The 23,569-nt window shown below is 38.1% G+C and overlaps 1 protein-coding gene across 1 annotated transcript in view; it reads right to left on the reverse strand.

Annotated features, from left to right (window-relative positions):
* The window catches only part of LOC103695695 (endoplasmic reticulum metallopeptidase 1), a 44,530-nt gene extending 25,567 nt beyond the window's left edge, over positions 1 to 18,963 (reverse strand). The window contains exons 1-7 of the mRNA XM_039118412.1: positions 18,576 to 18,963; positions 18,417 to 18,502; positions 12,467 to 12,568; positions 7,509 to 7,615; positions 7,313 to 7,413; positions 2,665 to 2,752; positions 968 to 1,056 (exon numbers count right to left, since the gene is read on the reverse strand). Of these exons, the coding sequence (XP_038974340.1) occupies positions 968 to 1,056; positions 2,665 to 2,752; positions 7,313 to 7,413; positions 7,509 to 7,615; positions 12,467 to 12,568; positions 18,417 to 18,502; positions 18,576 to 18,788 (786 nt within the window). The 5' untranslated portion in view covers positions 18,789 to 18,963. The remainder of the gene's footprint in view (positions 1 to 967; positions 1,057 to 2,664; positions 2,753 to 7,312; positions 7,414 to 7,508; positions 7,616 to 12,466; positions 12,569 to 18,416; positions 18,503 to 18,575) is intronic.
* Between the last annotated feature and the right edge of the window lie 4,606 nt (positions 18,964 to 23,569).

Below are 23,569 nucleotides of genomic sequence, written 5' to 3' on the forward strand. Positions count from 1 at the left end.
CTCATGGATGGTCAAGATGGGTTTTTGGATAAACATGTTTTAGACTGATCCAACACCCAAAGCATGAGGGATGATGGGTCGACCGGGTTTACCCCGTCAACTAGTTTGGGTCTCCAAAAATTGTGTACATCAGACTAAAGTCCAAGCATTTCATCATTAACAAAACAGAGTCATTAGCATTTACCCTAATGCCATGGATTACAAAATTTTTTCACCACAATCATACGCATGGCAATGAAAACAACATAACACCAAGATGACAAGAAAAATTTTAATAGCTCATCATTAAATACTATCCTAAACATCTCCAATAAACCTTAAAAGGATCACATTGTGAAGATAGAGGATTCACCATGCAATTGCAAAGATATTAAATGATCTGCCACAAACAAAAAGAAAATAAAAAATAATAGGACACAATGAAACAAGTTCCTAGCTAACTTTATAAGCCTTAAAACTGATCAAGTAACGAGGACAAATATTAGATTTTCTTGTTTAAACAATGAATCCAATCTCTTTTCTCACTAAAACTTAATTCTTATGCACTCAAGCCTATAAAATGCCTTCCAAAGATCTTAAACATGGTTTCAGATTCTGAACAGCACAAATTATTTGAATCGAAACCACTTATCTCATTTGAACAGCACAAGTTCAAAACAGAGCACCACAATTTAATTTTACTACAAAATGAGAAAGGAAGCTCCAATGATAGCCATGTCAGTATAACTGTTTCTTAGATACCAAATTGTAAATTTCTTTTCAGTATTACAACATAATTAAATTGTGCCTGCATCCAAAAACATATGACTATTGCTAGATCTTAATCCTCAGTAGTTATAAAACTAGTGGATGCATACTGCAAAACGTATCTGTTAATTTTCAGAATACATAGATTTCTTAATAAACCCAAAGCATATGAAACAGTATCAAAGCAGTTAGACACCAAGGATATGAGAAAAAGAGGAACCTGTGCTGCACTATTTGCCATTGGATACTGTGCAGATTGAGCATATACATGTGAAGGCCAAGACCCAGGTCCAGATTGACAAACCAAATCTGTTGATCAAAAGGTAAGTTAAAGAGGCAAGGATTGCAAAATAAAATATCCACCCATTTTCATAGAAAGTGATTATTATAATTTATAGAACTCATAATGATGCTGGCTTGACTGAAAAAAAATTGTCATGGCAAACAAGCTGCATGTTCAGGCTCATATCAAGTATTAAAGACACTGGAAAAGGCAAGTAGAGAGTTCAATGAAACATAAGTGTATTCAACTTCAAAACAAACAAACCAAACCATGTAGAGGTTGTAACTTACTGATAACCGAATAGAAAAAAAGGATTAGTTGTTAGTCAAGGAATAAAAATAGAAGCTTCTATAATAGGATGTAGGAATTGGAAAAGCACGTGTAACATGTTGATCATATGACTAAAAACACGAATTATAGACAGGTGAATCATCATGCTCTGTAGCAACGAAGAGCAAAAAAAGTAGAATATTAGTCATTTTTTTACTTTCACATATTAAAGTCAGATATTCTCTTTTAGTGGGGAGAAAAAAAGTGGATAGTAATTCATCTACATCATCCTACTCAGCAGTATGAAACTATTCATTGTTAATTAGACTCTCACGTCCAACTCCAAGAATCCATCTCAACACTAATCAGCAAGTGGTCACTAATTTGTGCTTTATAGATTGGTAATATTGGCGCGATATTCAAAATACTAGGTATACCAGCCCATACCAGCAGGTATATACCAAACAGACAGGAACTGCTACCAAGACCCCTCGAAACCAATTCATGAAAAAACTACCCCAAATCAACCCAAAATCAAACCTCAAATCAACTTTGCAGATCACTCATTTGAAGAAGGAAAGAGAAGTTTACAGTCATGGATAGCACAGACCAGTAAGGATTTCTGGCAACTAAGATGCAAATATTCAACAAATTAATGAGGCCATTTCCTCGGCTCATCCATTTTCTATTTTGTTACAAATTATGAGGCAGAATCATGTATCTTCAAAAATCAAGAGCAGCGAAATCATGTATCTACTGATCAACGATTGATTGAGGTCAATTCTCCCTTCTTTTCTCCTCTCTTTCTTCCCTCCCGCCCTCCAATGTTATTCTTTTAAGGATTGGACCGTCGTCCCACCACCCAATAACTCTCGGCCACAACAAGCTCCAACCAATGGCGATCGGCAAGGATCTGAGAGGCCTCATGGTAAGTCAGCCTCCTTCCCTCCCTCTCTCTCTCTCTATCTCTCTCTCTCTCTCTCTCTAGAGAAATTCTCTTCTCAACTCAATCAGCGTACAGCCACATGCCTCTAATCCAGAGGCTAGAGGATTGAGGGTTATCCTCTACCCAAACATGTGCATGTCGGGTTAGGGGGTTCTAAACCTAAGGGCTCGCCCCGTTTATGGAAAAAAATCCAGTTGCCTAGGCACTGCTTAGGCGCTTGGGCTGTCGCACAGGCAATCACCTAGGATATACGAGCGTCCATCGCCTAGGATACAAGGGCTGTTTGACAGCTATGAAAAGAGTCAAGATGCATGTAGTTTAATTTGATCAAACTCTAACTGAAACAGGTTTCGTTGCATGCAAGTATATGTTGCCAACATGTAAAAATAATGCAAGTTAAGACTAAGGAGTTCATTACCAAGACCACCAGTTCCAGATGCTTCAATATTTATAAAAGCACCAACTATATTGCTCCATTTATGCGTCTTGACAAAGCCATGAGAACCCTAGAAAATAATAAGCATAAAACAGTCAGTAGATAATGTAAGAATATAAAGATGATATACATGAAAAAAAATCTAAAGACAGGTGTTTAAATTAACATTGACATTCCTAATAAACATTTACAAGATAAACTCTAGTAATTGGTTCTTAATATGCACAACTAATCAGTTCCCAATTGGTACCTAAAATATATTCACAGCTGACCACAATCACTTTCAAGAAAGGAAAGGGTGTTGTCACGAGGAATAGCAACAAGTTCTAGCCAGCATCGTCTTAAAATTCAAGAGAGGGATCAAACCAGTAAAGCCTTAGGTTACAAAAGTAGCATCAGCTTGAGCAAGATAACAAACTTGCAGAGGGAAGAGGTCCTTCCATCCAAATCCCTGGCTGCTCCATAGTCCCCCAGTTAAAGCCATAGAAAGGTTAAAGCAGAAACATTGGCAGGATGACAAACTTGCAGAAGGAAGAGGCTCCAAATACTTGGCTGCTCCATAGCCCCTGCCTTACTAGCTAGAAAATCCTCTTCCAACTCACCCTCTTGAAATATCTGTGAGGCTTGGAAGTTGATGAGAGTCACTTTGAACCGGTTAATATTTCATAGGCAAGGATGATCAGTCCCCAGAACCATTTAACCAAGTGATGACAATTTGAGAATCACCCACTATCCAAACATTAGAAGCATGCAGGACCCTAACAGCCATTAAAGGCCCTCGCAAGCAGCTCTAAGTTCCACAAGAGGTATTGTTCCATCAAAAAAATGGGATAGCTGCAGCAGCTAAAGTTCTTCTCTCATGATCAGAATGATAAGACCAGCACCCGGCTTGACCGTTTGAATGATCCAAACCATTGAATATTTTCATACTACCTAGTTGTGGCTCTAGATAGAATTAGAAAAACAATTCTCCTGGTTGACTATGATATGAATCAACGCAAAGCTTGTGGCCAATTAAGTCGATACAATGTAAATCACATTATGCAGAGGGCCACGACTTCTAGATCAGGCTCCATCTTGTAAATCGCATTACGCAAAGCAGCCAGAAGTTCATCATCCATATCGATTACAGGTATGGTGTACTAAAACCTCGGGTTTAGATAGTATGCTGCAGATAGAATTCGTTATTGTCTTAGTAAAATTGTACAAGCATAGAAGTAGTCTAATTTTCAATGTTCTTTCTTACCTACTAGATGCAAGTTCTTACCCATCCGGTAGACCCACCACCACTCAATGATGTCGATGTACTCCTGGGCATATGTCGAAATTGCCTTCTTAATCTGAATCTTTGCCCTCTCCATCATATAATACAAAAAGCTCAATTGGGGATACCTCTCACTGTCCATGACCTGTAGCACTTCGTACAATGGTTTGATAGCCTTCACTATCATCTCGGCCCGCTACCAAAATATCTACCTCGTCACCAAGTCCTCAACAGTGCTCCCTTCAGTGTCGGCCCTCGCAAATCTATTTTTCTGCCGCTCGGAACTGACAAACATCTGACATAGAGCTGCTTTCCTCAAAAGAAGGTTATCAAGTGCATTGTAGTTGGTAGCAAACCGTGTTACTCCTGGTCTAAAGATCTCTCTCCCTGCATATCTTCTCATCAGTGATAGAACTCATGTATGGTTATAAATATATCTGGTGATGGTTTGGACTGTCTCCATTATCTATTGTACCGTATGAATCTTCACAATATCCATCAACATGAAGTCGATACAATGTACAGCACATGGGGTCCAAAACATAGATGGCCGCCGTTCTATAAAGATCTCTCCGCCAGCCTTATATCGTAGCCCATTATCAGAAATGACCTACACGACATTCTCTTCTCCTGCATGATCAATCACCTCTTTCATCAATCTGTGGATATACATGGCGTCGTGCACCTAATCGGAAGCATCAACCGACTTATGAAAAAAAAATTTCATATCACAATATGTCAAGAAGTTGATGCTCTACCTAGTAGGATCAGTCCAACCATCACACATCACTGCCAGTCCATATGTGGACCACTTGCTTTTGTATGAGGCAATCCACTTCTCTAGCTCCTCATTATTGTTAAAAAACTCACTGAAAATATCCTTCAGTCTTGAAGGATCTACATCGAGACCGACAGCTTGTATGGATAATATGGCAGATCTATAGTACGTATTGTCTGCCATATTCGCTGAGATATGGTTGAAGTTGAACCGGGATCCAATATATCGCCACATATCCTTCTTATCTTTCTTTAGTATTGTGTTAATCCTCTGCTGTTTCGAATTCTTGCTGGGGAACACATTTGGATCTAAAGTTTGGATGGTGGCTCCTAGTAGAATCTCCTTGGAGGATTCTTTTTGCTACCAAAAGCCTCCAACATAGATGCAATACGGCCACGGCCTCACCTCTGCTGATGGCCTTCCTGAGGAGGTCCTTCTGAACTCTAGATTTGCCTTGCTACTCGTAAAATCAGAACCTAACTCGTAGTATAGAGCCCAAATCGAGCCCTATGCCTGGTCATCTCATCCTGTTGCCACTGATCATCCAAGCTCGTTTGAATAGAAGCCTGGATCTGTGCTTCCTCGTCATCTGGAGCAGACGCCTCCTCTGACTCTCTAGAGTGATAGGAAGGCTCTGCCGTTCGGCGGTCCACTTCCGCCTTCTTCTTGAAAAACCTCTCCTTCACTGCTATAAAATCAATGAAGTGCTTCTTCCTCAGCTGTCGAACCTTTTATAAGCATTTTCAATGCATAGATACGTTGGAATAACTACCAGCTAAGTGCTACTTCAACCTGGTTATCCCTCCTCCTGCGAACTCTTTGTTACACTTGTTGCACTTTTAATGGTGCCGATCCGAGAGCACTTGCCCATAATCCCAATCAATGTCACGCTTTGGTTTCTTTTTCTTTGATGGCTCCATTTCTGCAGGTTTATCAAGTATATCAATTTATCAATTATTTAAAAATAGTAAAATTTTATTATGATAAAAATATATTTTATTTCAAAAAATACATCTGATTTATTTAATACCTAATACTAATTTTTTATATTTTTTATTTATTTATTTATATATTTTTAATAATTTTTAAATTAAAACATATATTTAAATACCATAAATTCAGAAAATATATTTTTTACCACAAAAAATACTTCTGAAATATGCATTACATACTGCTTAATTTTTATAATTTTCGGTATTAATTATATATTTTTAATTATTTTTAAATTTAAAAATAATTTTTAAATATAAATATTATAAAAAATTAGTTTCTGCTCAGATTCATGTAGAATTCAATAATAAATGCTACATATATTTTAGACCCATGGGCATGCATAAAAGGCTACATATTTCTCAAAAAAAAATTCAAATTTAGGCCTAGGCCATTATGCGCATGATCACATCAAAACTTTATAAAATGGACACCAAATTTAGCTGAAGAATAGCTTGCATGCCCCTAAATATGCTTCTGATTTTATATTTTTTATTTTTTTTTATTTTTATATTTTTTTATTTTTTAATCCAAAAATATATTTTTAGTTTTTAAAAATTATATAAAATCTGAAAATTAAAAATTTTTACGTCATCGTATAGATCATCCATAGTTCTACACCATATCATAAAATTAAGTCAAAATCAAAAATGTTGGCATGATTTCTTCTTATTTTGCAAATTTCGAGCTATTTTTTGAAGCTCAAAAAAAAAGAAAATAATATAAAAAACATGAAGCACACCTTATTTAGACTTGGATCTTCTTTCAATCATGCTGAAACGGTGTGATTTTCGCAGTGGGGGGAAGGGGGAGAAGTTCTAAACAAAATGAACTAGGGAAGTGGAACCAGTACCGAGCACCGTATCTGTTCTCCAGCTGCAAGAGTCAGTGCAGGCCCGCACCATGTCGTGCTGAGCCTGTACCGAAAAGGAGAGGGCGACGATAAGCCGCCAATACAGCTCAGAACGGCCGGAACTGCCCGGTTCGGAACGATTCCACTAACCCCGAAATGAACGTCGGGAAGGCCTGAGAAACCTCAAACTTTCCCAATGCTTCATTATGAAAAAGCAAGAGGGCCGGTTTCGAACCAGCCCGACTTGGTGTGAACTATCCGGTTCACACCGATTTCGCACAGAACCGTCCGGTTCTGACCGATTCCGGCGAGTTCAGGATTGGTTCTGGCCGGTTCAGGACCGATCCCGAATATACTAGGCTAACCAACCCGATTCTCCATAGATTCCGAACACAATAGGCTAACCGACCAAATCCCCCACCAGGTCGGCTCAGTCTGGGCCCGATCGGGCTGTTCGGTCCAGTTTGGCAGACAATCGTCACACTTATAATGCAGTTGCACTTATAGTGCAACTGAAGATCTGTAAAAAGGTAGATTGCCTGGACAAGCTCCTATCTTGAAGAGCTCCAAGCGTACTAGTTAGGATGCACCACCAATAGAAAAAGATTTTAGACAAAGCACAAGAAAATTTAAGAATGACTAATCACTCAGTATCAACTATGTAACAAATATAGCATGGTCATTGAAACTACACATGCAGAGAGAGCAAAGAATTCATGCACAAACTAAATTTGAAAAACCTTACCAAAAGAAAGAGTTCTTCCGCACCATTGAAAAGAAAGATTATGGGTCGGGGTGGAATCCAGTTAGAATCAATAATAAGTCGTGCTACTTCAAGCATTGATGCTGGGGAAGTTTGAAAGACAAGTGTTAGGAGAGAAAGTACAAAATGTTGCTTAAGGTATATAATCATGTGCTCGTATCATTGTAACTGCACTCACCAACACAAGAACCACAATCGCCTGCACCAGGAGACCCAAGTGGACTATCAAAATGTCCATTCACTAAAACAGATGGATCAAGGTCATTTGAAAAATTTGATGAAACCCTGTAATTCAATTGGATTTTATTAGAAACCATTATTAGGAGCAAGGTTTGCCATACCAGTCAGTACCGATACTGGTCCGATACTGAATCAGTATGCAGTCTTGTACCATATCAGTACTTAGTATGTCTCGCCGTCTCGTACCGCACCACGTATCGATACTATAATAGGATAATACCGGAACGGAGTCTAGTATCGAGACAACGAACCTTGATTAGAAGACTATAAGAAACAATCACAAATTACTAACTGCCAAAGGGATTAAAAACACAAAGTATTTGTACATCTAGGTTAGATTTAGTTCATTTAAGTCTATATAATCACCAATGAAATTGCTTTGGGATTAATTTAAAGCTATCTTCGGCTATTAATTTTCTTTCACTACCACAAGAAAACTAAAAGCCTAGATGCTAAATATTATGTTTTGCTTCACATTCAATTTCATTAGTTCAATCATGAAAATTTTATGGTTATTTGGATCCTAGCTAGTTTGGTTAGTAGTTAGTGCAGATTCAGCAAATTAATTCTAATTATCTTGTTATTTGTTAGAGATAACTATGGCCTAAATTATAGTTTTAACTCCATCAATCCCTGCCTTTAGGAATCATCCATCATAAAACCTAACGTACTCACTCCCTATTGCAGAGTTATATCTTCCATTCACTCTCCTCTATACCTTAACTTTTTCCCAGAGATTTTTTTCCTTTTCACACAATCATAAAAGAGAAAGTCATACAAAGTCACTATATCGGGAATTCATAGATTACACACAAATATACACATGAAGTACACAATCCAGCCTTAGTTCAGCTAGTTAGCATCCCTCTCTACTTGAGAGAGGTCCAAGGCTCGAAATAGGGGTCCGAGTCATAAACAGGTCCATGGATCTAACAGGTCCGTGAATCTAACACTTTTACTAAATGTCACATTCAGGTTTAGTGTCCAGACTGTTTAACCCATTTTGACCCATTTGATAGTTGGATTGCATTGTGACCAAATCTACTTAACCCGTTTATAACATGATCAGACCCATTAGTGAAAACAGGTTATGCAGGTCCAATCAGGTTACATATTTAATAAAAAGGTTTAATTTGGGTTTGGATTCTTGATTCATTTAATAAATGGGTTGGATTTATGTTAACAAATATTTGATTTGACCCCATCCAACCCGATTCGTATCTAACCCAACCCAATTGCCGTCCATAGTTCAAACACTAGTTGCGACACCCTTACTATATTTCTCAAAATGTTACATTAAGTACATTGAACTAGCTCCTGTTCTTAAACATAGCTCATAATCAATCACCTTTTCCCTAACTTATCTTAGAGAATTAATAATTTCCCCTCAATCACGATTTCCCTTACGATTGTCTCTAAATAAAGTTGACCCAGTTGCTAATTATTTTCCAATGTGGCTTGCCCAAAACTTTTTTCCACAAAAATAAATACAGTTCCCTAAATCAAACTTAACCTTGTTCCATCCTCATCCAAAGTACCCTTCAACTTGCTTCATAGTCTTCGAGAGCCTAAGCAATAATCATTAAGGTGGGTAGCAATACTATATTTTAGATTTCATGATATGCCGCATTTCCTACTCATAAGTTATCATTAAATTAATTTGGTGCCAATTAGGGTTAGAAATGGGCATGACTAATCCACAAACAGTCAAGCAGGCTAGCTTCGGGCTGGGCTTTGGGCCTAGCATATGGATGTGTAAATCGAGCTTAGGCCTAAAACCTAGGGCCCATTTAAGTTTCAAGCCAAGTCCGGGCCTCGCCTTGGCCTAGCACGAGCCCCATCTGGAGAACAAATTATATTTTGTTTACAATTCTATTATATATTTATACAAGATTCATATGGTGATTGTTTTTTTAATTCAATCCTAACCATTCATCCTAACAGATCGGTTAAATTCACTCTTTTAAAATTTAGAAACCCTAATCCGATCCCTTTAACCTCCCATCTCCCAAACATTTCCCCCCTCCACCTCTCCTCTCTAGCCTTTCCTTCCTCTCTCAACTCCAACTCAGGGGTTCCACCTCTAACACCATCAAATTCTTCAACCCCTCACCTTTGCCAAGGTTAAGGAGCACCACCTCACTGACCCTCCTCCCATTCCCTCCTCCCTCGATCTTAACATGTAGGCCTCTCCTCCCCTGTCATTGGTGATGTGGAGTTCCTCATCAATAACCCATCCCCTCTCTATCGATCCAACACCTCCCCCTAGTTACCGGTATCACTCGTACAACTCTCCTTCCCATCTCAACACCTCCTCCTCCCTTTGGTCACCACTAATGTTGAGGAGGGGCGCTTCCTCTCCATCTCCTCCTTCAATCATTGATCTTGGCACCTCCATATCTACGACTGCTGCAGATAACCCATCTCTTCTCCATAATCAGCTCCCTTAAGCAATCACTCAAGGAGCAACTCATCATTGAGTTAGAGCATTTTAGGATTTAGGCCAGGCTAAGGTCAGACTCTAAGCAAATTTTTTGTGCTCAGGCCAAGCCCAAGAGCCCGCATCCCACCCCCCCCCCCCCCCCAAAAAAAAAAAAGAAATCGGGCCAAGTTCGGGCAAAGGGGTGGCATGGCCTAGCATGGCCCGTTTCCAATTTTAGCGCCAACCAAAGGTGGACTATACCCAAATATGCACAGTGAAAGATTTGTTAGTTAGCCTCAAGCATGTAAACTACCTAGCACCTGGCCTACAATTTCTATTAAATAACTCTTATATAAAAATTGAGAGGGGGGAGATTCCACTAATTGATAACTTTTCTCACAACAAAACATCAAGTTAATTAATCTAATGAAGATGAATTGGGATGTAAAAAAATATACAATCATACATGATTTGTGTAACGTTAGAAGTGCCTTAACTTTCATTTCCTTTCTTTCCCCAAATATTAGAGCATGGTGTGCTTATCTATCAAATGATCAAAACTGAGACTATCGAGCACTTTTTTGGAGATCAAATTATGGAAACCTATGTCAGGAAACCCTAGTTTTGTACTCCAATATTGAGCAAGTTAGGTAATCAAGTATTCCAATTAGGTCCCTTGGTAGTGTGTGTCCCCATTGTGTTTCAAAATGAAAGATTGGCTTTTAGAATACCAAGAGAGCCAATGATGATTGGGCACGACTTTTTTGTTGGTCTTAAAGTTGGTCTTCATTTATTTCAACTTTATCTTTACCCCTTCAAGGTTTAGTTGTATGTCGTTCAATCCATCAGATTTTTTGTAGTTCTATTTGGTAACAATTTTTCTAATTTTGAGTAAATTAACAATCAAGTACCTTATGACCAGACTCGAGCTATATGCTTGCACATTACTTCAAAATAAAAAGGGAAAAGAAAATAATCACCCCTAAAATATTTTATAAAACATCTCATTATGCAGTTTTCTTCCTATCATCCCATCGAGCTTCCTTCCTTGGCTACAACAGAACTCATAATGCTTCTCCAAAATTCCTAATTTTTTGTAAGATAAGTGGCCCAGCAATTGGTAGAGGCACATCCTCATAGTTCCTCTTCCAAGGTTATAATCTACTATACTTTTCCTTCTTCTTTCGATCTTCCATACTTGCTTTTCTTTTTATCTCAGTCTATAATCTCTATTACAGTTTGGGCGTGTTCGTAGTGTTCAAATTTATATGATTGTATATGATCTTGTATCGTCCCTTTAGTTGACCAACCGCAATAACAGTTTTCTACTTTAGATCCAAGAAAGAAGAAACGAAGTTAGATCTTGTTGTTTACTATGGTTGAAGAAATTCTCTACTAGAACTTAAGCCGAATGCCACATACCGTGATTACAAAGATCACAATGTGATTTTATTTTGTTATAACATTAACATTTTGCTAGTCACCTGATTTTTTTTATTGTCAAGATATGCAGATTATGTTTCTGTACTTGTAAAATCATTGCATTGTTTCAGCTTTTGTCATATGTTCTCCCTTTAGATATTACTTAAGCACGCATGTCATTTAAAAGCCCTCAATGTTCAGTTAGGAGAAAAAGTTGATGGCACCTAAATAAGCTTTAATCGAAGTCTAAGAAACAACTTGAAGTTGTACGTGGGCAAAAGAAACCATTAGACAAGAGGCAAAAACTATGGTATTCCAGTTTCTTGAGTATTATTAGAAAATGACACTGAAACTATTCATAGATAGCCGAAAGATGCATTCTTCAACAGAAGGATAGATATGGGAAGACAACAAAAAACCAACCAAAACCCAAATTAACTTATCAAATACAACATGGTTATTGGCAGATGTGAACGATAAGGTTCTCGATTTTGGGTAGACTGACCAATAAAGGCATTCATACACAGTTTAAGAGACAACGTCGTTCAACACTGATGGTCTCATGATGTCTGCCTAACTTTAGTAACAAGAGATAGAAACAATGTGATGATGACAATCAATTTTCTTTTTAAACAAAAAGAGTAGTTAAGTAAATTAGTCAAATTAAATGGATAAAAATGCAATAAATTATATCATGAAACATATACAATGAGTTTCATTAAATGAAAGTTTATCATATTTGTATATATGCATTAAAACAGTGGATGATCAACCATATAGTTCAAAAGTAAGACATCATAATGTTCATATTTTATTTCTGACAACATACGATTCAATTCTCATGAATGTTGTTCCATCTAATGATCCTTAACATTACAAAAATCTCCTAACATACAACATATGCAAGTAGTTGGTAATAGCACAAAGCCCTCATGAAAGTACAATAACAGATTCATCCTCAATATGTCTTGGATGCCTAAAGTATTTATAAAGAACAATTAATCATGAATTGTGTCATGTTTCTTACTTTAAGCTATTTGCATACAACATACCTCATAAGAACATTCTTATGACTCCTATAGGCACATGATATGCTATGCCGCAAAAATATCATGTTGAAAGAACCGCTAACAAGTGTTTCCTCGATCTCTACTCTGCAACAAAAGATATAATTTGCTAATGCATTAAAAACTCAAATAGAAAAATACGAACAAACTAAAAAGTATTAAGATCTTTGAAACTTAAGTGGTCAAGAAAACCATGCATGGTTTCACTACTTTTTGGAAGGTCGTAAGGCATCTTTGGCTTTTTCTCCAGATCTCTAAAAGCTTCTTCCAAGCACTTGGAAAGAAATTATTATGAAAGAAGCTCTTCTTCAGATGTTTGGTTTATGTATGAGTGCAGTGGGTGGATGTACCGATGCAAGTGGATCAGACTATGTCTCTATCCAACCTGCCCTAAAATGAATTTGCTTTTAGTATTTGACTAAAAACTTAACTCAGTAAGTTTTCATCAGGGTGAGTTCCTATCCAGCTAGGGTCAGATTCAGTCACTACCAAATTATATGGTTCTAATCAATCCCCAAAATATATAGTTCTAATCAATAACTTTGTGAACCTTTTAAATAGATTTTTTGTTATTGTTGTTTTTGTGCAGTTCTGTTGCATTTTTCTAGACCAGATGTGAAAGTTGGTTGAGGCTTGTAGTTAAGTTTAGAACTAACATCCCACCAATAAATATTAGGTTTGGGTTGGAATTAAATCAGGTTAAGTTCAGGTAGAAGGTATAGCGAACAATGAAATAGTGGAAACGATAAGAGGAGGGAAGTTTTCCCTTATATGGGGTGACTTTGTCATATTCACAAGAAAGGGTAGCAACTTCAAATAAGCATTAAATGGAACTAGCTTTAGAAATTCCCCAAGAAGCCACTTTTCTCACTTTTCTTAATCTGCAACACTTCTAATATGACATGGTTAGTTGTTTATTTTTTGTAAAGAAAAACTTTTTTTTTCCATTTGAAACTGGTAAAAGGACCTCCTTTTTGAAGCCACACCAAACACATTCTACTCTTTTGCGATAATTATAAAAGTTTTCAACTTTTTAACTAAATGTCCACTATCTCTAGTCTAAATCTGCATAATTGGTTAAAAGGAGATCTCTTGCTATCACTACAATCACTTCAAGTTGTCTTTTCCTATAGCTAGGGAATCCAGATGTGGCAAGACATGATTCAATGATGTGCAATCGGCACATGATGTGATAAAGAGATGTGCTAAAATACTATTACTAAAAGTTTAATAAAATGTACATGTGGTAAAGGCAGGTTCGACAATCAAAGCTACAAAATGCACTCAAACAAAGAGGTCACCAGTCAAACTTAATCCCTGAATAAGCAAATGACTACAAAAGTCAATTTATGTACCTGCACAAATTCAAGAGCAAATTGTGTTGCGTCTCTCCTTGATTGGACCTTTTTATTATGCTAGTCTAGTCCTAAACTCAAATTTCGGATGGATTAAGCTATGTCAATCACCTAATTAACACCTTAAGAGGCATTAGCGGGAATTCTTCACCATTTTTTAAGAGTGAAGCCGCTGCTTAAATTAGTAGCCTGCTTCTTATGACTATTTTATCTTGACTGTACAAAATGTTTATCTCCAAAGCAGCAACAAGGCTGCAATACATCAAGTTTTTCCCTATGACAAATTTCTGAACTTCTAACTCTTAGATTCAAAGGTTTCCAAGCAAAGAACAAGCTGCTGTTCTTGCATGTTTTAATGCATCAGCTACCATATGGATCATGAATCAAGATACTATATGAAGTTGATCCATTCCATATGATATATACTGCACCAACAAGGTACAAGAATCTACAAGGCTGTGCAACCTTTGTGTTGTGCGTGCCTGACGATGCCAGCCCATAAGGGTTCGTGCCATTTTGTGCCTTTTCTTTACCATAATCCTTGGCACATGGTTGGGCATGTGAATTGGCACAGATTGGCACAAAATAGTATGCACAATGTCAGCGCATGGGTGGCAGAGACAGACGCACAAGCGGGGCAAAATAGATGGTATTTCAATCCTTGTTATGGAGTTCGTATGGAATTTATTGGTTTCTATACTGCTGGTTTATTCTCCTAAAAATAGATTAATGAGGTGCAATTGAATAAAATCATAATGCTTCTAAAATATCTTTTTCAGTAAAAATGATAGACTAGAATTTAAATGTACTTTTATTTTCTTTAATGACTACCAAGACAACGGACAGTGGTCCAACCATTGGCTTGATGCCAGCAATCAAATCAGGACTGAGATAGAAAGGCTACAGCATTTGTATCTCATGGCAAATAAATGTAGCATAAATCCATGACAATCAATAGTTTATCAACAGATTATTAGAAGTCAAGCAAGGGGTTGAAGCCATTAAGAGTAGCATTATGTCCACAGGTCACAGGCACTTGTGTTATATAGATTTCACAAACAATGTTGCTGAAATCAGTCAATCTTTCGAACTTACTACTTATGAGGGTTTAGAATTGTTATAGGTAGCACAGCGTTATATCTGAACATCAATTCTTCATCAGCTACTGAATTGGGGTTAGTCTTGATGTCATTAATTGTAAACCAGCCATTATTATAATTTGTAAGTTATGGTGTAACATGTATAAAATAGTAGAACTAGAAGTTAGAAGTCTAGATTTTGTATAAGCAGTGCCGACATCTACAATAGCCATCATTAGTCTATCTTTGACTTCATTCCAACTGTTCAACTTTCTCTTGTTAATTGAATAATTTATAAATTCACTATCATCTATACTTGTGTGCACAAAATCTTACAGCCTCAAACAATCAGCGGAGAGCCAAAGAGAAAATGATCATGTGCGAGCCAATCCAACTAGACCAACTTGGTGTCGATGATTTTGAGTTGAACACAAAGGAATGAAAGGATTGTGATCTTGATCCTCTGCCAGGATTGAGGTTGGTGCAGAATGGCTAAGGCTGCTGATGCAGAACTGCCACCCAGGTGTTGGGCAGCTCAAACCTATCACCAGGATTGCAAGTGATCATAGAAACAGTGGAAACATGCAAAAAACGACATCTGAGCCTCTTTTTATTATTCTCTTCCCCTACTTTGCCACCATCACCCCTCCCAACCCTGATCCTATCTTTCTCTCTCTCTCCCCGAGTGTCGCCGCAATAGCGCTCGCGACTATGAATGTGGTGAGTGGTCCCCTGCTCTCCTTATCACTAGATTATACCACTTTCTCCTGTCACCAAGCTCATCCCCAACCTTAAAGCTGGAAACCACCAATCTCCTTTGGCTAGACCTTGCTCTTTCTTCATCCCTCTAAGTCAACGTTGGAGCTTAGCAGCCGATGAGTGAGCTGAGGCTCGACCCAACATCGAGCCCATCCAATGAATCCCCTGTTCAACCCCGTTCTCTCCTTTTCACTTCTTATCTTCCAACTGCCGCCACCGCTGCTTGTCGCCAAACCTTTGCCATTGCCATTGGACCCCTACCACATCAACCCCTCCCTTCCTTCTTTTCCATGGCTGCTAAGCCTTCATCACCGAGCACCGCTGTCCAACTGGCACCCCAAAGTCCTTTGCCTTCCCCTGTTTTTATGCCTAATCTCCTGTTCTCTTCTCTCTACTCTGTTTTTCTCCTTGTGGCCGTACTCATCACCTCCACCACCTCACGGAGACTGGCTACCATCCCATTAGACCAAGGACCCTGGTGAGAACTCTCTCTCCCTCTCCCTACTCTGCGAAGGGCCAAAACCCTCACCCCCTTCATCCATTGTTTCCCCATAGAGGACAGCACAGAGGTCACTCCTCTCTCCTTCTCTTCCTCTCTCTTGACTCTTCACTCTGTCTCTCTCCCCGATTCTCCTCCATCTCTCACTAACCTCTCAGAGCACCTAGACTCCCCACTCTCTCTCAATCTCACTCGCTTGCTCACTTTCTCTCTCTTCCTCTCTCTCCCCTCAAATAGAAAAAATTTTCTCTTCCTCATAAAAATTTCTCTCTAATCCAGTGGGATATAGGCACCTCATTCTGCTTCTCTCTCTTCTATTTCTATCTTCTCGCTCTTGATTGAAGGTTCATAGTGTCTGTTCTCTGATCGAGGTCTTCGATTTCAGTAGAGCATCCAGCTTAGGGGCCAAGCCACACATCCAAGGTAACCACTAATGAATTTTCTCATATTTATATTAAATTATAATCCCTAGTTTAAGTTTTGGCCCTATGGATAGATGAGTCTCTGGATGCTAGGCTAGGCTGGGGTGCCTAAATTCCAGTTCTAAAGTTGTAATTGGGAAGATCTAGAGCTACCAACCCTCTTACGGCAAGGGATCTTAAGTTGTTAAGCCCTAAGAAGGTCTCACAACCCTAGTGGGATTTTTGAATTATAGAGATGGATTTACAATTGTGAAGGAAAGCCTAACGTTTTTGATATATTCCTTTTTGGTCGTGTGTGTGTGTGTGTATTGAGAGTAGTTTTCAAGTTTTGCTAACTTAGATCGGTAAGTACCTCTACCCCTAGTAATTTTATCATGCATGCCATATGGTCTAATTTAAAATTTATATTGCTTAGTTTTATACCCACATTTTGAAAATTAGCCTAAATATTTGAAATTGAAAATATGAAAAATTATTTATACATATTTATATTTATATCTAAAATAAATCTTATGTTTGCATAAAAACAAATTTTAAAATTATGGATCAAGCATGAAAGACTTTGGTTGGGCATGAAACTGAATTATGATGGATCAAAATACGTCTTGATTTGATTGGATATGATTAAATTATATGAAATAAGTTGTCAAATCATATTTGTAAAATTCATGGACTTTTATATGATTAAAAAATTAGTTTGGAATGGATATTACGTTTACTCTTTAATCTGACTACAATTCGAGCCTAGCCAATGGGACTGATTGTTGGTTATATATGTTCAGAAACTAATTTCTTTCAGATCTAGCCAGTTAAAATTGATCGTTGGCATGTTTTGTGTGACTCAAGCTATTTTTTTTTTGGGCCTAGCCAGTAGCTAATCACTAGCGCATGCTGATCACATGTTTTATATTCAGGAGTTAGTCTCTTTTGGATCTTATCACAAGGCTGATTGTAGGCATAGTTACAAAGACTAAGAGATGACAGATTTTCAAATACCTTTAACTGAAAATTCATAAAAGGAGATTTTCTTGCTCAGATGCATTAAATATTTTGAAAATTAAGTTATTATGTTAATAAGCATGTTTTTTTCTGAAAGTTCAACCTGAATTTAGTAAGATTGCTTTCAATTTTAATTGTTAATCATATTGTATGTAAATTAGCATTTCTTGTACATTATATGCATGATCCAAGAGGTAAAGCTTACTTACCAAGCCATAGCTTACTTTTCGCTTCATATTTTCTTCAGATGCTGAGGAATAAATCGGACGGGGTTTGTGGGCTGAGCAACATTGGATTAGGGTTGAGCCATTTTCTATTTTTCATTTAAATAAATGTTCTGAGAAAGACATGATGTACGAATCTTCAAGATTTTTGTAATAGTATTATTGAACCATTTTAAATGGATGCTATTTTATTTTTGAATTATTATGTTGAAGGTGTAGATGCTCTAATATTGCCACTGCCTAATCCTTTGTTGTGTAAAATACATTAATGGAAATCAGAAGGCAGGCCTGGCACATCCTGTGGAGTGGGGTCAAACCCTATGGAGGTGTGGCTGTTCGCCATATTTCTGGCTCGTGCTGGTGGGTCGGGCGTGACAAATCATTATCATTAAAAAAGGAAATGGATGTTGATTCAAGGTTGGGCCTTTTTTGATTGCTTAAACTAAAATAGCAATCAATGTAGCAAAAGGTTTATTTACCAAGCACTAACCAGATCATCAAAACAGTCAAAACAGGATCAAAAACACGAAAATTGGCAAACTTTCATATCAAGACAATCCAATCCAACTCTAACCACACCAAATCCAGTCCTGCTTACCGATAATTCGGCCCCGCCCGATCCGCCAACGCCTCCAGCTGCCCTCTTATATACTTCGCCGCCTCTTCCAGTCCCGGCCGTCCTTCCTGAGATCGAAAACACATCGTAACCCCAAATCCCCGCACCAATGATCGAAAAACAACGGCACGCGAGAATCACCTGGCGGCCGTCGATGTCGACGGTGAGGTGGCGGATGTGTTCTATGGCTCTAGCTTCGGAGAAACGGTCGGGCGGCGCGTCGGATCCGAGAGGGCGGACGTGGCGTGTGTGAAGGACGGTGTAGGCGAGGTAGGACATGGCACCGTACACAAGGGCGAGGGCGAGAAGGCACTTGAACGCCTTCGCGTCTCCAGAGCTCAGCCACGACGCCATCCCCTTCTCTCTCACGACCAAGATCTCTGAGAGGGGAAGAAAGAAACCTAGGAAATAACGAGAGAGGCACGACGGGGAGAAAAGAGAACCGGGAGGGGGCTTCCTTCCTTTGCTTCTCTCTTTCCGTCTCCCTTGCCCTCCTGGGGTCTTTACTCTCTAGGTCGGTGGGACTAACGGGTCTCTTTGGAATTTTGTCGATTTATGTTAACTTTTAGGAGCATAGGACAAAAGTAGCGTGCATTCAAGTAAAATGGGCGTCGCTTTATCGGGCTTTGTTAATTACCTGGGTAAGTCTAATCAAACTGGGGGATGTGGGAAGAGTGTTTTTGAGCGCATTGGAGTTTCTACGTGCGACGTGGTCGGTCGGAAGGATGGGGGGAGTGCGATTGCGCCATTTGCGCGTAGGAACCGGTGGTTTGTAAGTGGAGATTCTTTAGATTGGTTTTTAGGGTCAAACGCGGCGGACGACGTGACCTACGCCGCCACCACCATCCGACAAGTCAGAGGCGGATTCCATACTTTTTTTTTAAAAAAATATTTTATTTTATTTACCTATATAATATATATATATATATATATATATATATATATATATTCTCTCTATAAATTTAAATAGTAAAAAATATTTTATATGTGGCGTAGATTATAAGCTAATATTAGTTTTATGAAGTTTTGCTACGGTCACGGAACTATGATTGTAAGTCTATTTGACTGTAGTATAGAAAAAAGCAGAAGCTATCTCTATTCCTAAAGTATCCCTCCAAGATTTCTTTTACATAGGTTTTTGGTTAATTGTAGTAACCGCTGCTCCCCTATGTGCAAGCAGAGCCTCCACCCGTACGATGCCCAGATATCAACTACCTATCCGCAAATTGCTAGAGAGAGGGCATTAAGAAAGATCGGGAAAGGAAAGGAAGAGGTCCTAGCAAAAAAAATTAGGGCATTAAGGAAGATCGGGAAAGGAAAGGCCCAGAGAGCTTACCGTTATATTTTGGCTATGCAACTGTCTCAAGTTCAAGGGAAGAAAACGAGAAACATGGGTGGGAGTGGGAGGAGAGAACAGACGAGCGTTGGTGGGTGTTTGGTTTTTTTTTTTTTTCGGGTTAAAATAGATATGTCATATATTATGAGTACAAATATATCCAATAAAATCAGAAACAAAAAATCACAGAGTGCCCGATGCAACTCTCCCTCTCCGGCCTATATGGTTCTCTCGAAATGGCTGGCGCAACCATCCAATCTGCAACCCCATTAACCTCTCTAAATGTATGCTTGGCCTGGAAAGTCACTTCATCTCTCACCATCATCCAGATGTCTCGACGCAAGAGGTGATCCATGCCACCACCCCTCAGACTCTCTGGATCCAACGGATCACTGTGGCCAAGTTACCCTCCAGTATGATTGAGCTAGCCTGTAACATTCGTCGCGCATGACGAAGGCCCGCCTAGGCAGCCCTCAGCTCTATACCAGAGACCGAAATATCGAATAACTAACAACCGTCAGCTGCTACCACCCTGAAGTTCAGATCTCTGATGACAAAACTCGTATCTCCCCTCGTGCCTCCGTCCGAAACAAACCTATCAAAATTGACCTTAAGGAAGCTCGGGATTGGAGGCTCCTAGGTGAAGAACACCGTGCGGGGTGCTACCTAAACAAAATGAGAACTTCAAATATTCTGAGCTGTCAAAAATCCATGTGATGAGGTAGCATAACTGATCTCCACCACTTGCGCCCGGGCGCACTCCGCCAAACTGATCTAGAACACTATGTTTGGTTTTTTGAGTGTGAACCCCTTTATCTGATTTTGATGAGCTTTAGATTTGAGTAGGGCACCACTTAACCCAATCACTCACCCGCGACACATCTCTATCTCTTATCGTCTCGTGAAGGCTATGTTTTCTAGATCAGTTTGATAAATTACAACAACAATCACGAAACCGATCCATAGTGTCTCACGTCTCTTATGCTTCGAAATAACTTAGTCTATAAAACTGCTCTCTACTCAAGAAACGTTTGCATGTAGAATTAGATATCATTTATGGGGATTGATAACTTACTCTCTGTTATGGTAAGTTATCAATCTACCCATTTTTCTGGAGACAAAAAATATCCTTACTTTTTATAACTCTTAAAAGTATTTTATGTCTTTTTATAATCCCACATTAACTCATCCTTTAAACCCCTTAAGTAATACTCTCTCTCTCTCTCTCCGGGATATATATATATGTATATGTATGTATGTATGTATGTATATACATACATATATATCCACACACGTATATGTATGTGTATATATATATGTATGTATATACATACATATATATATAGACACACGTATATGTATGTGTGTATATATATATACATACATATATATGTGTGTGTGTGTGTGTGTGTGTGTATATGTATGTATGTATGCATGCATATATATATATATGTATATATGTATATGCATATATATATAGGTATGTATATGTATGTATGTATGTATGTATGTATGTATGTATGTGTGTGTGTGTGTCTATATATACATATATATATATATGTATATATATATATATATATGTAGGTATGAATATGTATGCATATATATATACACACACACATACACACACAAATGTATATATACATACATATATCTATCTATATATATACATACATCTATATATATACATGTATATATATATACATACATATATATGTATGTATGTATGCATGCATGCATGCATGTATGTATGTTTGTATGTATGTTTATATATATATATATATATATGTATATATATATATATATATATATAAGAGATAGAGTATTAATTGGGGGGTTGAGAGGGTGAGTTAAAGTGGGATTGTAAAAAGACATAAAATACCTTTAAAAGTTATAAAAAGTAAGGGTATTTTTGTCCAATAAAAAAATGGGTAGATTGATAATCTTCCATAACAGAAAGTAGGTTATCAATCCCCATCATTTATATATGTGGTGGATGAAGAGCTAAACAGCATCTATATACGTGGTGACTGGAGAACTCTACCAAGACAGAGTCTTTATTTTAATATATATATATTAGATTTGCCCTTTACCAAATAAGGAGAGCCAAGACACCATCCCAAGCAAGGGCACTTTAAAACTTTGATTTTTGTTTGAGTGCAACTGGAATATATTTGTTTGGAATTAAATATAAAATAACCATCAAATAAGAAGTGGATATAAAATTTATAATTAATAAAAATTAAATATATAATAATTGAAAACCAATTAAAGAATTTAATAAAAGAGAATGAAAATAATGTGATATGTCAAAGGCACCACACTAAACAAAATGAGACATGTACATTATATGAAAGTTTTACAAGAGATTGGTTACACAATTATAGGCACAGTTACAATGATATGACAATGATATGCAATAACTATAGAGATTGGTCAAATATACAACATCATAAAGAAGTATATGCCATCATTTATTTTCTTGTATATCATTATTTGTTTCCTTCATCATAAGAAAATAAATGTCATGATTTGTTTCCTTGTACGCTATTATTTATTTCCTTCCTCATATATAAAAAAAATATATCATTATTTATTTCATTTAAAATAGGTGTAAATCTCAATGGGATTAGCATATGTGGTTGGTGAAGTAGATTTGGTGGTGTTAAAGTGTAATATGCTATCACACTCCCTCGAGCAAAATAGCACATAAGTAATATTGAGCTTAGATCGAAGTTGAATGAACTGTGTTGTGGTGAGACTTTTGGTAAATATATCGGCCAATTGATCAACTATACAAACCAAGCGAATCTGGATATTACCACATATAACTCGCTCACAGGCAAAGTCATAGTCCACTTCAACTTAGAAGCAAGAGATATAACACTAAGATTGTCACAATAAAGAGTCGGTCATGAAAAGAGGAAGATATCAAGATCCTTCAACAACAGAAGTTTGTGACAATTAAGCTAGCCAAGGAGCAATATTCAAATTCAGTACTAGACCAAGCGATAGTTGTCACGCCCCGGATCCGGATCCGTGACACGGCCGTGCTATTGCCGACTACCGCCCACAATAGCACGCAGCCTCATACCTGGGAAATAGGGTAGTCAAACCAACCAAATCTTTTCATGTGTATTCATCTAGTACAACATGCTGGTCAGTACCCAAATACAGAGCTTCTACGTAGTTTATATACACAAAAGTATATACTTGCTTTACCCCAAAAGAAAGAAGCGCTAATACCAAATTAACGTGTCTCTAGCAGCTATCAGTGGTGAGGATCTGAAAGAAAAAAGTAAATAAACGGATATGAGCTACACGGCTCAGTAAGTAATCCTGCATAATCCTACCGGATCAACCAGTAGACTAAACATGTAAATCAGGGTTTTGAGAAGCTGACATGCATGTTTATCTAATAATCATCATGGCATAATAAGTATGCGATTTAAACAAAGCAGTAGTGCAAATCACAACAATTTTCATAATATATGCATATGAAACCGTGCCCCCCCGGCATGCCGTGGTCCTTTTACTCTCGGATGCTACTGCGAAGTCAGACTCGGCCACTGGCGGGGCCAGCTCAGTTACTATTCAGCCACTGGCGGGGCAAGCTCAGTTACTATTCAGCCACTGGCGGGGCAGGCCCAATTCCAATTCAGCCACTGGCGGGGCAGGCTCAGTTACTATTCAGCCACTGGCGGGGCAGCTCAGTTACTATTCAGCCACTGGCGGGGCAGGCCCAATTCCAATTCAGCCACTGGCGGGGCAGGCTCAGTTACTATTCAGCCACTGGCGG

This window comes from Phoenix dactylifera, unplaced genomic scaffold, assembly GCF_009389715.1.
Source record: "Phoenix dactylifera cultivar Barhee BC4 unplaced genomic scaffold, palm_55x_up_171113_PBpolish2nd_filt_p 000345F, whole genome shotgun sequence".
Classification (NCBI taxonomy): domain Eukaryota; kingdom Viridiplantae; phylum Streptophyta; class Magnoliopsida; order Arecales; family Arecaceae; genus Phoenix; species Phoenix dactylifera.